Source organism: Rhinopithecus roxellana, chromosome 20 (genome assembly GCF_007565055.1).
Source record: "Rhinopithecus roxellana isolate Shanxi Qingling chromosome 20, ASM756505v1, whole genome shotgun sequence".
Taxonomy (NCBI): domain Eukaryota; kingdom Metazoa; phylum Chordata; class Mammalia; order Primates; family Cercopithecidae; genus Rhinopithecus; species Rhinopithecus roxellana.
Genome location: NC_044568.1, coordinates 45,628,118 through 45,641,699, shown reverse-complemented (window position 1 = coordinate 45,641,699; position 13,582 = coordinate 45,628,118). Strand labels below are relative to the sequence as shown.

Here is a 13,582-nt window from a genome sequence, read left to right as displayed (position 1 = left end):
GGCCCCTTGACTTAAGACACACTGCCCTAGCAGCCCCCATGTGCTGATACACACGTGTGGATTTCCCTGGGATCAGAAAGTTCTGATAATGTACCAAGGAGGGCCTTGGCCTCTCCTGAAAAGCCACAGCTGGAGTCCAGGGAAGCAGCTGGTAGCAGAGCAGAGAGTTCCCATTGAAACTGGCTTTCTTCTATCCACTTGGCACAGAAGTCCAGAGACTCGTGGGGTATCTGGGTCTGCTGGAACCAGCCGCCGCATCCTGGAGGACCCCCCACACCCCACAAAGCATTCCCTACTAATGGGGATCATTGTTCTCTTTTCTACTCTTGTTGTGTCCCTGGGAGTTGGTTTTCCAGGGAATCTTCTGGATTGGGAGGGAGATGTCCAATGATTGGAGGAAGTCCTGAGGACATTCCAGGTACCTGACCTTGACTTGCTTACTCCTTATTACCCCTAAGGACTGGGAGACTCCTGGAAGCAGGGACTTACTCATCAATATTTAATTGTCTGTCTTATTCGTCAGTGTTTCCCGGCACCTAGAACAGTGCCTGGCACATATAACATTCTCAGATAAATGTTTCTGGAAAACTGAACTAACCCTCTGAGGACATCACTATTGTCTCCATGATACAGAACCAGCAGGCCCTGGTATACAATCATTTATTTTTCCTTTTTTTTTTATTTTTTTATGACAGAGTCTTGCTCTGTCACTCAAGCTAGGGTGCATTGGCATAATCTCAGCTCACTGCAGCCTCAACCTCCCAGGGTCAAGAGATTCTCCCTCCTCGGCCTCCTGAGTAGCTGGGACTACAGGCACGTGATATCATGCCCAGCTAATTTTTAAATTCTTTTTTGTAGGGGTGGGGTCTTGCCATGTTGTCCAGGCTGACCTCAAACTCCTGGGCTCAAGCAATCACCACCACGGCCTGGGCCTCCCAAAGTGCCGGGATTACAGGTGCGAGCCACCGTGCCTGGCCTATGCTCTCACTTCTGAAATGTCTGACCTACTTAGAATTACTTGTTCAAGTTCTCTCTCCTACCAGACAGGAAATTCCAGGGGGGCAGGGATTGTGTCTGGCTTGTTCACTGCTATATCCCTGGCATCTAGCACATAGTGCCTGGCACATAGTACATGCTCAGCAAATACGAATGAATAAATGGATGAAGCTCAGAGACGTTGTGTAAGGTCACACAGCAGAACCCGGTCTCACTGAGCAGACTGTGAACTCTATGAGGACAGGGTGGGGGGCTATGTTTTCCCACCATGGGATCCTTAGCACCATACATCGTGCCTACATGGTAGAGTTCAGTAAATACTTGTTGAATGAATGGATGACTTCAAAGACCGAGATTTAAAACTCATTATTTTGCCACACTCTTTAAGGAGATGGGGGCCTCAGGTACACCATCACAAGTCCCATTTTGAGAACAAGCAGCATTTAAAGACACAGGCTGTTTCTCAACAGCCAGGATTAAAGGGGAGAAAAGAAGGCAGGCTGACCAAAGCATGAACTTTCTTTTCTGTGGCTGGAGCACTGGCCTACATCGTGCCCCCTGCCCAGCAGGAAGTGAGACGGCAGCCACGGAGCACAGGGCTTTCTGCTGTCAGTCACTGAAAAGTCAGGGTCAAGGTGGCCGAGAGAAGCAGAGGCAGCCAGACTTTCAGGAGTCCTGAAAAGAAAACAGTTACAGGGCAACTGCTAGTACTACTGTACTTCTATGCAAATTAACATAAGCTGCCTCCTCTAGACTGACCAATCAGAAGTGGACCCCCTCTCTGGGCTGGTCTCCTTGAAAAATGAAGCTTCCTCTTTATCTGCCCTGAAAAAGGTGGACTGATTTGAAAAAGGTAGTCTTTCCTCTGGCACTAGGCTTGGTACCTCCTCAAAAGGGCACTCTTGTACAGTGCCCAACCTACTCAACCATCCTTAGAGACCTTAGGGGATAGTCACAGAGGGCAAACCTCTTAGCAGTGCTGTGACTCTCCATCTCTGAGCTCACCAGTACTGGGCTGAACTAGTTCAGGTCAAATGCCCAGTTAGCTGGGTGGGGTGGCTCACACTTTTAATCCCAGAATTTTGGGAGGCCAAGGCAGGCGGATCACCTGAGGTCAGGAGTTCAAGACCAGCCTAGCCACACGGAGAAACCCCATCTCTATTAGAAAATACAAAAATTAGTCGGGCATGGTGGTGCATGCCTGTAGTTCCAGCTCCTGGGGAGGCTGAGGCAGAAGAATTGCTTGAACCCAGGAGGTGGAGGTTACAGTGAGCCAAGATTGTGCCACTGCACTCCAGCCTGGGTGACAGAGCAGACCCCACTTCAAAAAAAAAAAAAAAAAAAAAAAGCCAGGTTAGTGTAAGAACCTCCTTGGATCCAGATACCAGTAGCTGTTGCATAGATTTGCTTTTCACCTGGATTTTTAGACAATTCAGTAGCCATAAAAATGGTGGCCATAAAATGGCCATAAAAATGCATTTTTTTCTCTGCTTTTCTGACCACAAAGGCCAGGGACAGGTGGCCATAAAAATGCCACTTGTCCTTGGCCTTTGTGGTCAGAAAAGCAAAGAAGCAGAGAAGTAGGGTTTCTTGTTTGGTCGTTGTATTCACCGCAGTACTAAGCATGGTTCTTGGCACATAGTATTACTCAATGAATATTCGTCGCCTATTGAATGAATCTAGGAAAAGGTGTCAGAGAGGAGCCTTGGAGCTGCAGGAAGTGCCCAAGATACAGATCCGGGGTATGTTCATATCCTTTGGGTACAGGTTTCCAATAAGTGTGTGTACGTCTGCACACACAAATATGCATGCAGACAATTGCAGCTTTCTGTGCATCTGTACATGCAAATATGAATGCATGTATGTGACCTTGTGTGTGTGGGCAAACATGTCTGGATGACCTACATTCTCAAGTGCTTATCTGCGCATGCCTGTGTCTGTGTGCACATATGTACTACTGGGACACAGCATAGGTATGTGTGCATGTGTACAGCCCTAGGTCCAGGCACCCCAGGCATTTCCATAGATACAGTTGCCTCTTCAGAACTCAAGTCCAGACCTTCAGCACACCCTGGGACCCCAGGCAGTCAGAAGAGCAAAGAAGAAGCAGAGAAGTAGGGTTTCTTGTATGTTGTGTTCACCCCAGAACTAAACATGGTTCTTGGCACATAGTAGCACTCAAGAAATATTTGTCACCAATTTTTTTTTTTTTTTTTTTTTTGAGATGGAGTCTTTCTTTGTTGCTAGACTGGGGTGCAGTGGTGCGATCTTGGCTCACTGCAACCTCTGCCTCCCAGGTTCAAGCCATTCTCCTGCCTCAGCCTGCCAAGTAGCTGGGACTACAGGCATGCACCACCACACCCAGCTAACTTTTGTGTTTTTAGTAGAGATGGGGTTTCACCATGTTGGCCAGGATGGTCTCAATCTCTTAACCTCGTGATCTACCCACTTTGGCCTCCCCAAGTGCTGGGATTACAGGCAAGAGCCACTGCACCAGGCCTGTTTGTTACCCATTGAATGAATCTAGAAAAATGTGTTAGGAGCCTTGGAGCTTCAGTAAGTGCCCAAGATGCAGATCTGGAGTGTGTGCATATCCTTTGGGTACAAGTTTGTAATAAGTGTGTGTATAAAGTAAGTGATCTGTATACTGGAGCACACGTCCCAGCTCTAGCAATTAATAGATAAATGCATGATCTCAGTAGAACCACTCAGGTTCTCTGAGCCACTCTCCTCATTTAGAAAACGGAACTAGTAACACCTCCCTTATAGAGGTGCTATGAAGCATTAACAGTTAACAGATAGAAGCCCCCAGGAGAGTTCTGGAACAGGTCCCACTGCAGAGAGGACCTGAACTTACCCAAGCTGCTAAAAGCAGCTCTTGAGACTGTGGCCTGGACACCTTTGGAGAAAAACAGAAGGATCAGTGAAAAAAGAATGCATAAGATTGGCAAGCAGCCTGGGAGAAACCCCTTCAATCTACTTTTCACTTCGCAGCCAGAGTTACCTCTTCAAAACCCAAGTCTGATCATGTTACTCCCCTACTTCAGACCCATCAGAGGCTCTCACTGCTTTCAGGAGAAAGGTCCGAACCCTTAGCAAGAACTGCAAGGCCCCACAAGGTCTGCAGCAGCTCATCCCACACAACTCCCCTGGCCTTCTGTGAGTTCCTTTAACAGGCCAGGCTCCCTCCTGCCACAGGCGCTTTGCCCAAGCTGTACTCTTGAAACCACCTTTGCAAAATTATGACTGAGACAGTGAAACAGAGCCAACATAGCCGACCCCATCTTAGTTCTAACTTTTAAGCTGTCCTTGTTCCTTTCTTGGTGTAAGCTGAACTAACTTTGGAAGGAACTCAGTTTACAGTTTAAAACAAAGATGATAACAGCCCTTTCCAAAAACAAACCTTCTTCTTGTCTGGGGGCTAGACTGCCTTTGTAGAACTAAGAAATTAGCTACAAGATTAGAAATTATGGTTTAGGAGTCATGCAGCTGGAGGTTACAAGATTCTGACCCTTCCTAAACCACTCCTAAGATCGGTGCTTGAGACATTGCAGACCCTGCACTTGATGGATCAACTGGCACCACCCAGATCCCACACATCTACATGGGATTATTCAAATGGCACCTTCCTCACTGATTCACAAGCTCCACGGGAGCAGGGCCATCTACTTCTGCTCATCACAAGACCCCCAGACACAGAGTAGGCGCACATCTACTACAAATATGAATGTATGTATGTGGCCTCATGTGTGTGCAAACATGTCTGCATGATCTACATTCCTTCCTGCCTGTCTGGCCTCCCCTGTGTCCTGTGTCACATTCATCCACAAATCATATTTGTGCAATGAATGGGAATAGTAAAAGGAAGGTAGTCTGTATTCCACCTTGCCCCAGAGGATCCACTTGCTACCAGTTCTTCAGAGTTCAGTAAGGTGCCCAGGTGCCAGGCTCTGTTATCCCTCTTCCTCTCCAGAGATCATTCCCAGCCAGGAATGTTGAGGAGGGAGTGGTTCTCTTACCTTTCCGTGTGATGGGACCCAAGTTCAGGACACGGGATTGGTCTATGACACTCTCACTTCGGAATCTGGTCCCAGAGCAGGTCTACAGGGAGAGGGCAATAGAAAAACACCCTCCATGAAGGAGACTGAATGTGGTTCTGCCACATGGAGTGGACTGCCCACCTCACAGGTGCCTCCTTCTGCCCCAGGCAGAAGTTGTTAGGAGACCTGTATACTGGGGTTCATGCATGTCCCAGCTCTGCCATTTGTTAGACAGATGCATAACCTCAGGCAAGCCACTGAAGTTCTCTGAGCCCCTCTCCTCATGAGGAAAGGGAACTAGTAATACCTCCCTTATATAGTTACTGTGAAGCATTAAAAGCTAACACAAATAAAGTGGACACAGTGCTTAAAAATGTCAGCTCCTGTTATTTGAACACAACCTTGCAGATAAGCCAGAGCTTTTACCAGCCTGCCGCACTTCACAGATCCCACCTGATTTTCCCGGCAGCTTAGGTTTCCTGCCTAGCCACACCCACCTCATCTTATTGCTCATTCTATCCCTGTGGTAAAAGCAGGAAACAGGGAAGAAATATTGATTTGCTTTCTTTGTGGCCAAATGTCTTTGGTTATAAGGGATGGGTTGGGGGAGGGGAGGCTACTCACAGGCTTGCACTTTTCATTCATGGTGTCACAGAGATAGACTTCACAGTGCAGATAGACTAGGTCATAGTTTCCAGCAAACCGGAACATCTGGACGGAAAATCGGCCTTGGGAGGACTCCCCGTTCTCCACCACTTGGATAGTTGAGTCTTTAGTCTGTGGGCATCTGGGAGGGTTACACATCATTTCATGTGGTTGGTTAAACAAAGATTCTGGAGTCAGACTTCCTGGGTTCAAATATTGCTCTGTCACCTTTTAGCTGTGTGACCTTGGGCAACTTACTTAATCTCGTGTCCCTCAATTTCTCCACCTGTACATAGGAAATAATTGCAGCCCATGTGATAAGATAGCTGTAAGGATTAAACTAGTTAATTTCTCAAAGTATGTAGAACTGTGTGTAGCATGCCATAGGTGCTTTATATATTTGATACTAAAGTGAAGCTGTCATCAGTGCAGAGCTGAAACTCTCCAAAAGTCAGCACTTCCTGATTTCCCAGGAATTACATTCAAAAATTATTAGCTGCTATGTGCTATCTACAATATGCGTGGTATAATTATAACAATGGAAACCTCTGGGTACCGAGAGCCACTGATGAAATTGGAGTATGTGCACCCATCTGCGCATATGCACCATTGCGCCCAAGCACAGTTACAAAGAGAAACCCGAAATAGAGCATGCAGAGACTCCCACGTGTGCTGGGCTGGGTCAGGATACCCATGGGCATTCTGGGGAGGCAAACTGGGCACTCTCTCTGCTATTCACACTCTTTCCTCAAAGTTGATTTACGAGGGAGGCTGAACACTGACTGCAAAACTGAGAAGGGACCTTCTGGGAGTGTTTTTCACTCTTAGCTCTGTGTCTCCCATAATTCAGATCTGGCCCCAAAAGTGCAGACTCCACCTGGCAAAAGAAAAGCCCTGAGGTTAAGTGGACCCAATTCCTGAAAGGCAGACAGTATGGCCTGTGAGGGCTCCATGTACTCAAGCCAACCTGGACATTCATGTGTCCCCTCCAGTCACCTTCACTATCTCCCTGACTTATCTCCTCTTCGTGCCTTGTGATGTTCTGACACCTATCCTAGACTGGCAGTTCTCACCCCAGCTCCCACACACACCCAGATGGAAACACATAGACACAACCTACATTTTTTCCTGCTTCTGTTTCAAAGCTTTCCAAGTTTTCCACAATGTCCCTGCTGTACTTTTATTTTATTTTATTTTTAGAGGAAGTCTTGCTTTGCCACCCAGGCTGGAGTGCAGTGGTACGATCTTGGCTCACTGCAACCTCTGCCTCCCAGTTCAAGCAATTCTCCTGTCTCAGCCTCTTGAGTAGCTGGGATTATAGGCGCTTGCCACCATGCCTGGCTAATTCTTGTATTTTTAGTAGAGACAGGGTTTCACCATGTTGACCAGGTTGGTCTTGAACTCCTGACCTCGTGATCCACCTGCCTCAGCTTCCCTGGTGTACTTTTTTTTTTCTTTGAGGCCGAGTTTCGCTCTTGTTGCCCAGGCTGTAGTGCAATGGTGTGATCTCGGCTCACTGCAACCTCCGCCTTCCAGGTTCAAGCTATTATCCTGCCTAAGCCTCCCAAGTAGCTGGGATTACAGGTGCACACCACCATGCCTGGCTAATTTTTTTGTATTTTTAGTAGAGATGGGCTTCACCATATTGGCCAGGCTAGTCTTGAACTTCTGATCTCAGGAGATCTGCCTGCCTCAGCCTCCCAAAGTGCTGGAATTACAGGCATAAGCCACGGTGCCTGACCCACTGCTGTACTTTTATACTCATGAAAAACAAGTTTTAAAATCCCAGCATAGCAGGTATTATTTTTCCCCATTTATGTCTGAGAACCGAAAAACCCAGAGAGATGAGTTGACCTGTTTCTTAAAACTAAGAAATGACAAAGGCAAGATTTGAACCCAAATCTCTGTGATACTCCAATCAAGGTCATGCCAACAGTTTCCAAATTTCAGTTCTTTTTTTCTTTATTGAGATACCACCTTTATGAGCATTTTCCTGTGTGTCTCAACATCTCTATTATTATTTACTTACCAATTTTCTTGAAATCCACTTGTATTTTTTACTGAAATACATTTATTTTCTAGAAGAATCTTTAGGTCATGACTTCAAATGGCAGACAAGTATCATTTGCCATAAAAATAGAACAGGCCCATACAATGAGGACAAGATCAACAAAAGAGTTGTATTAAGTTTGAGTTAGACACTGTTAATTGTAAAATGCTCTGAAACAGACTTCTGCTTTGTTTTTATTGCAAAGGGAGATTCCAGATAACACAGAAGTATGAACATCACATTAGCACTCACCTGAAAATATTCCCTTGATATAACCAGGCAGACTCTAAGATAACCTAATGGAAACCGACCACTGTCTCTCAGGAATGCTTTTTCTGACAATGCAATTAAAATTGCAAATGTCTCTCTCCTTCTCCTGCTTTGTTTCTTCTATAACCTCTTTGTCATTAACATACTACATATTTCACTTTCATTTAATTGTTTGTCCTCCCCCTTTAGACTATAAGATGTATTAGGGCAGAGGTTTTTGTTCCTTCTATTTACTGTGAAGTCCACAGAACCCAACACACAGCAAGCTTCCAAAATATCTTTTCAACTTATGAATGAGAAAGTGAACCACCTTCTCATGGTAAGACTCATAGTCATCGAGTGCCTCTTGAGTAAAAGGTAGCACACTTGTGTCCTAGTTTCAATTGGCCCTTGGCTAACCATGCCCACACCTTACTCCTCCCCCAGGTGCTGGGCTGCCTGCTCCCCTGGGCAAGCCTTTCCATCTGGTTTCTTATCATTTTTTGAATTGTAAACCCTACTCAGCTCTCTGGTGAAGCTTGTACATCTCTCTTCAGAAATAATATTTTAAAATGCATACAATATATAACACATAAATACATATATTTGCAAATACATATGTATTTGATAATTCATTAATAAGGTCTAGTGAAAATTCTAATGCTATAGTAACTAAAAAGTACTGATGACCATAAATGACTTCACACAACCTGCTAATATTTCTGTAGTTTGTTGCCTGTATTTATAAGGTGTGGGAATGCTAAGGCTCCGCTACAGGGTAATGAATATAAAGATGCAATTTTCCAGCTGGGCGCAGTGGCTTACGCCTGTAATCCCAACACTTTGGGAGGCCAAACAGGTGGATCATTTGAGGTCAGGAGTTCGAGATCAGCCTGGTCAATATGGTGAAACCTCATCTCTACTAAAAATACAAAAATTAGCCAGACATGCTGGCCTATGCCTGTAATCCCAGCTACTTGGGAGGCTGAGGCAGAAGAATCACTTGAACCCAGGAGGTGGAGGTTGCAGTGAGCCGAGGTCGCGCCATTGCTCTCCAGCCTTGGCAACAGAGCGAGACTCTATCTCAAAAAAAAAAAAAAAAAAAAAAAAAGATGACGCAATTTTCCTTCTTCCAAGTCCGAAGACCCCCTCTTAATTCTACCTGTGGGTTCCCATTTCCCATGTAGGAACCTTTGCCTTACCTGTCCTGGATGATGAAGTACTTCAGGGGGTCCGTGGCATTGCCACTGGGCGTGGCATAGCAGTTGGTCATGAGCAGTGCAAATCGGGACAGGTCACCCCCATCCAATATCGTGCCCACATAGAGAAAAGCCTCAGTGGACAGCGTCACGGAGGAGCCTTCATAGGGCTGCGTGTAGGAAGGGCTCTGGAAGAGGGCCATCCGCACGGTGAACATGCCGGTCCCGCCCACTCTGATGTTTAGGACACTGCCGGGGGAGAAGGGTTGGTGAGAGGACCAGGCTGAGAACATCCACAGATGAGCCACCTTCTCTGGTTTGCATTCCTGGGCATTCCCTTGCAGTTATTTGCATTTTTATCCAGCAATAAGACTGGAACCCACCAACTGTTGTTTTGCAAACCGCAATAAGTACATACAGGTCAACTTGGGATCTAGATAAAATGCAGGCTCTGATTTAGTGAGTTTGGGGTGGGGCTCAAGGTCCTGCATTTGTGACAATGCAGGACCTTGAGCATCCAGCAGCCTGGATGCTGCTGATGCTGCTGGTCTATGGATCAATCACATCTCAAGTAACACGTCCAGTCCCTCACTTGCTATCACTGTAGCCTTTGCTACCCCTGTAGCCTTCAAGATGGCAAAAAGCAAATTATTAAGAGAAACACCTGGATTCCTTCTTTAGTCTCAATCTAGAACAGGTTAAAAGGGATTGAGCTATGATGAGTCCTACAACTTGCATCCTGGTCTCCATCGTGATGTACTAACATCTACAGCAGAAGACTGAGCTTTATAAATGATTTATTTTTAACCACACTGAAAACAGCCACACTGATGTGAACTTCACTGGATGATCCAACAAAGGACATTGTAAGGCTGATACCTCACGAAATAAGGCACATGAGAAATACTCCGAAATGTGGAAGTCCATTTTACAGATGAGAACTGAGTTATCAGTGAAGACTTGGGTGAGATGTCTAACTTAAGACAAAGAGAGGGACCAGGTGCTGTGGCTCACGCCTGTAATCCCAATACTTTAGGAGGCATAGACAGGAGGATCATTTGAGACCAGGAGTTTAAGACTAGCCTGGTCCACATAACAAGACCCTGTCTCTACAAAAATATTTTTAAAAATAGCCCAGGGTGGTGGCATGTGTCTGTAGTCCTAGCTACCTGGGAGACTGAGGTGGGAGGATTGCTTGAGCCCAGGAATTCGAGGTTGCATTGAGCTATGATTGTGCCACTGTACTCCAGCCTGGGTGACAGAGTGAGACCCAGATTCTTAACAAAACAAAACAAAACAAAACCATAAAACAGAGAGATGTGGGCACACTTGCTGTTCCCCAGAGCCTACCAGGCCGAGGACAGGGCCACATTGCTCCAGGACATTGCTTGGCCAGGTGAGGCTCCAGCCACCAGCTTGCAATGAGCACCCTTCTTCCTCCAAGTCAGCTGTGCACCCTCATCAGTGCCCAGCATCCTTTCCTGAGTCTGGCTGGCCAAGAGAGCAGAAAACTATGGGCAAGCCTCGAAGGGAAGGTCATGGTGAAGTGGAGGCGCTGGATCTGATGTCTGAATCCCAGCTCTATCACCTGCTAGACTTTACAGCTTTGGGTAAGTCACTCAGATTTCTGTAAGCCTCAATTTCCACATCAGTATAATGGGAATAATAATAATAATAATAATACTTTTGTCGCCTAGGGCTGCTGTAGGAGTTTGATGAGATGTCCCAGGCAGAACACCAGATACAATGCCTGAGATATAGTAAGCTCTCAATAAATCTTAGTTCTTGGCAAGGCGCGGTGGCTCACGCCTGTAATCCCAGCACTTTGGGAGGCCAAGGTGGCTGGATTGCCTGAGGACAGGAGTTTGAGACCAACCTGGCCAACATGGTGAAACCCTGTCTCTGCTAAAAATACAAAAGTTAGCTGGGTGTGGTGGTGGGCACCTGTAATCCCAGCTACTTGGGAGGCTGAGGCAGGAGAATTGCTGGAACCTGGGAGGTGGAGGTTGCAGTGAGCCAAGATCATGCCATTGAACTCCAGCCTGGGCAACAGTGCGAGACTCCGTCTCAATAAATAAATAAATAAATAAACAATCAATAAATCTTATTTCTTATTACGACTATTATTTTTCCATCATTGGTCTGTGATTCATCCTAGTTGAAGATTTTCAATTTTATTTAGCAACAGTTCCTTTTTAAAAAAATGAAATAAAATCTTATGTGGCACCCAGTATGAATAGTTTACCCCTGCAGGCACTCTGCCAGGGCACCTCCCTTGGCCCCTATCAAGACACTTGCAAAGAGCATAAGTTTTAAATCCCTCTATAATCAAATTTCTTTCACTCACAGAGAAGGAAGGAAGTTGAGGTCCAAATGTGAAATACGATTTGCCCAGAGTTCCACAGCAGTCTGGACTCAGACCCTTCCTGCTCTCTGGCACAACCATCCTGCCGCTTTTAAAAGTAGAGACTCTAATATTGGATTCACATCGGAATCATCTACATCAGTTTAATGGTTGAATCTGATTCACATCACAGTCATAGCTCAATGCAGCCTCACATTCCTGGGCTCCAGCGATCCTCCCATATAATTTGATTCTTAGAGTAGTGCTGTACTCTAAGAAAGGCGGTACAAGTATGGCTAAACCTATTTCACAGATGAAAATATTGACACCCAGAGAGGGGCTGTCAACTTCGCAAAGCCAGGCTCAACAACTCACTCAAGCTCATACAACTAGTAAGTGACAGAGCTGGGGCTTGAACCAGGCAGTGCTCTGACTCTGTCCCCCACTGGCCCGTGCATAACCATCACTTATGACAAAGTCTAGATTTGAACCTGGGCTCCAGAATTCCTGACTCTTCCACTGGGCAACCCTGATTCCCAATCCTCACTCCCAGCTCCCTGTGGGTGGCAGTTGACAGAGAAGCTCATGGTTAAGGGGTTTTGGGGTAGAATCGTATAGGGGCCTCAGGGACCCTCTCTGGCCGCACCTGACCATTGGCTGTAGGGAGGTCTTCAGGCTGACTTTCATGTCCAGGGGGTAGGAACATGCAAAGTTGATTTTGATGTTGCGGTCACGGATGATGATCTCATCTGCCAGGTAGAGGGTGTTGCTGTAAGTGGCGTGGGTTTCATTCCTCTGTATTGTAGGGAATGGGGGAGTAGGGGTGGGATGAGAGAAAGGGGCATGAGAATCTGAGTAGGACTTCAAAGCCAAATCTTCTGGTCTCTGGCTACTTGTGAGCTGCTCTCCTAGTCTCCTTGATAAAAAGCTGCCTGTGGCCGGGCGCGGTAGCTCATGCCTGTAATCCCAGCACATTGGGAGGCTAAAGCAGGTGGATCACCTGAGGTCAGGAGTTTGAGACCAGCCTGACCAATATGGTGAACTAAAAATACAAAAAAAAAGTAGCCAGGCATGGTGGCGGGTGACTGTAATCCCAGCTACTCAGGAGGCTGAGACAGGAGAACCGCTTGAACCCAGGAGGCAGAGCTTGCAATGAGCCAAGATCGTGCCACTGCACTCCAGCCTGGGCAACAGAGGGAGATTCCAACTCAAAAAAAAAAATCCCACAACAGTTAAAAACTCCCTGTACAGCCTGAACTATGAGCCAATTAATCATCTTTTCTTTATAAATTAGAAAAAAAATTTATAACAGCAATGACCATTCATGCGCACATGTCATGTGCCAGACCCTGAGTGGAATACCCCTCCTGAGTCATTGCATTAGTCCCTTCAGTGACCCTAAGAGGTGGCGCTGCCACATCTCGGCTTCCTGGACAAGAAGACAGAAGTTCATAGTAAGAGAGTCACTGAGGGATTGCCCACAGTACATGACATCTCACAAGCCTAGATTCTTTTCAGCACCCCGTGCTTCCTCTCTTGAAAACTAAAAACCATATGGCAAGTCATCATTAATGGAATTTCAAATACCATCCTTGGAAAACGACATTAATTATTTCTGTTTGCTTGTTTGTCTGGGGACAGAGTCTCACTCTGTTATCCAGGCTGGAGTGCCGTAGTATAAATCTTGGCTCACCACAACCTCCGCTTCCTGGATTCAAGTGATTCTTCTGCCTCAGACTCCCGAGTAGCTGGGATTACAGGCATCCACCACCACGCCCAGCTAATTTTTGCATTTTTAGTAGAGATGGGGTTTCTCTGTGTTGGCCAGGCTGGTCTCAAACCCCAGACCTCAAGATATCCACCCCCCTCGGCCTCCCAAAGTGCTGGGATTACAGGCGTAAGCCACCATGCCCGGCCAACATTAAATCTTTCTTTCTCTCCCTTTTTTCTTTTTTCTTTCTTTTCTTTTCTTTCTTTCTTTCTTTTCTTTCTCTTTTTTTTTCTTCTTCTCTTTCTTTCTTTTTCTTTCTTCTTTCTTCTTTCTTCTTTTTTCTTTTTC

At 46.1% G+C, this 13,582-nt stretch overlaps 1 protein-coding gene across 1 annotated transcript in view; it reads right to left on the bottom strand.

The window, feature by feature from the left end:
- Positions 1–1,346: 1,346 nt before the first annotated feature.
- Positions 1,347–13,582, bottom strand: part of UMOD (uromodulin) — a 22,531-nt gene continuing 10,295 nt past the window's right edge. Inside the window, exons 7-11 of the mRNA XM_030924403.1 lie at positions 9,183–9,428; positions 5,661–5,823; positions 5,016–5,097; positions 3,854–3,895; positions 1,347–1,671 (exon numbers count right to left, since the gene is read on the bottom strand). Of these exons, the coding sequence (XP_030780263.1) occupies positions 1,610–1,671; positions 3,854–3,895; positions 5,016–5,097; positions 5,661–5,823; positions 9,183–9,428 (595 nt within the window). The 3' untranslated portion in view covers positions 1,347–1,609. The remainder of the gene's footprint in view (positions 1,672–3,853; positions 3,896–5,015; positions 5,098–5,660; positions 5,824–9,182; positions 9,429–13,582) is intronic.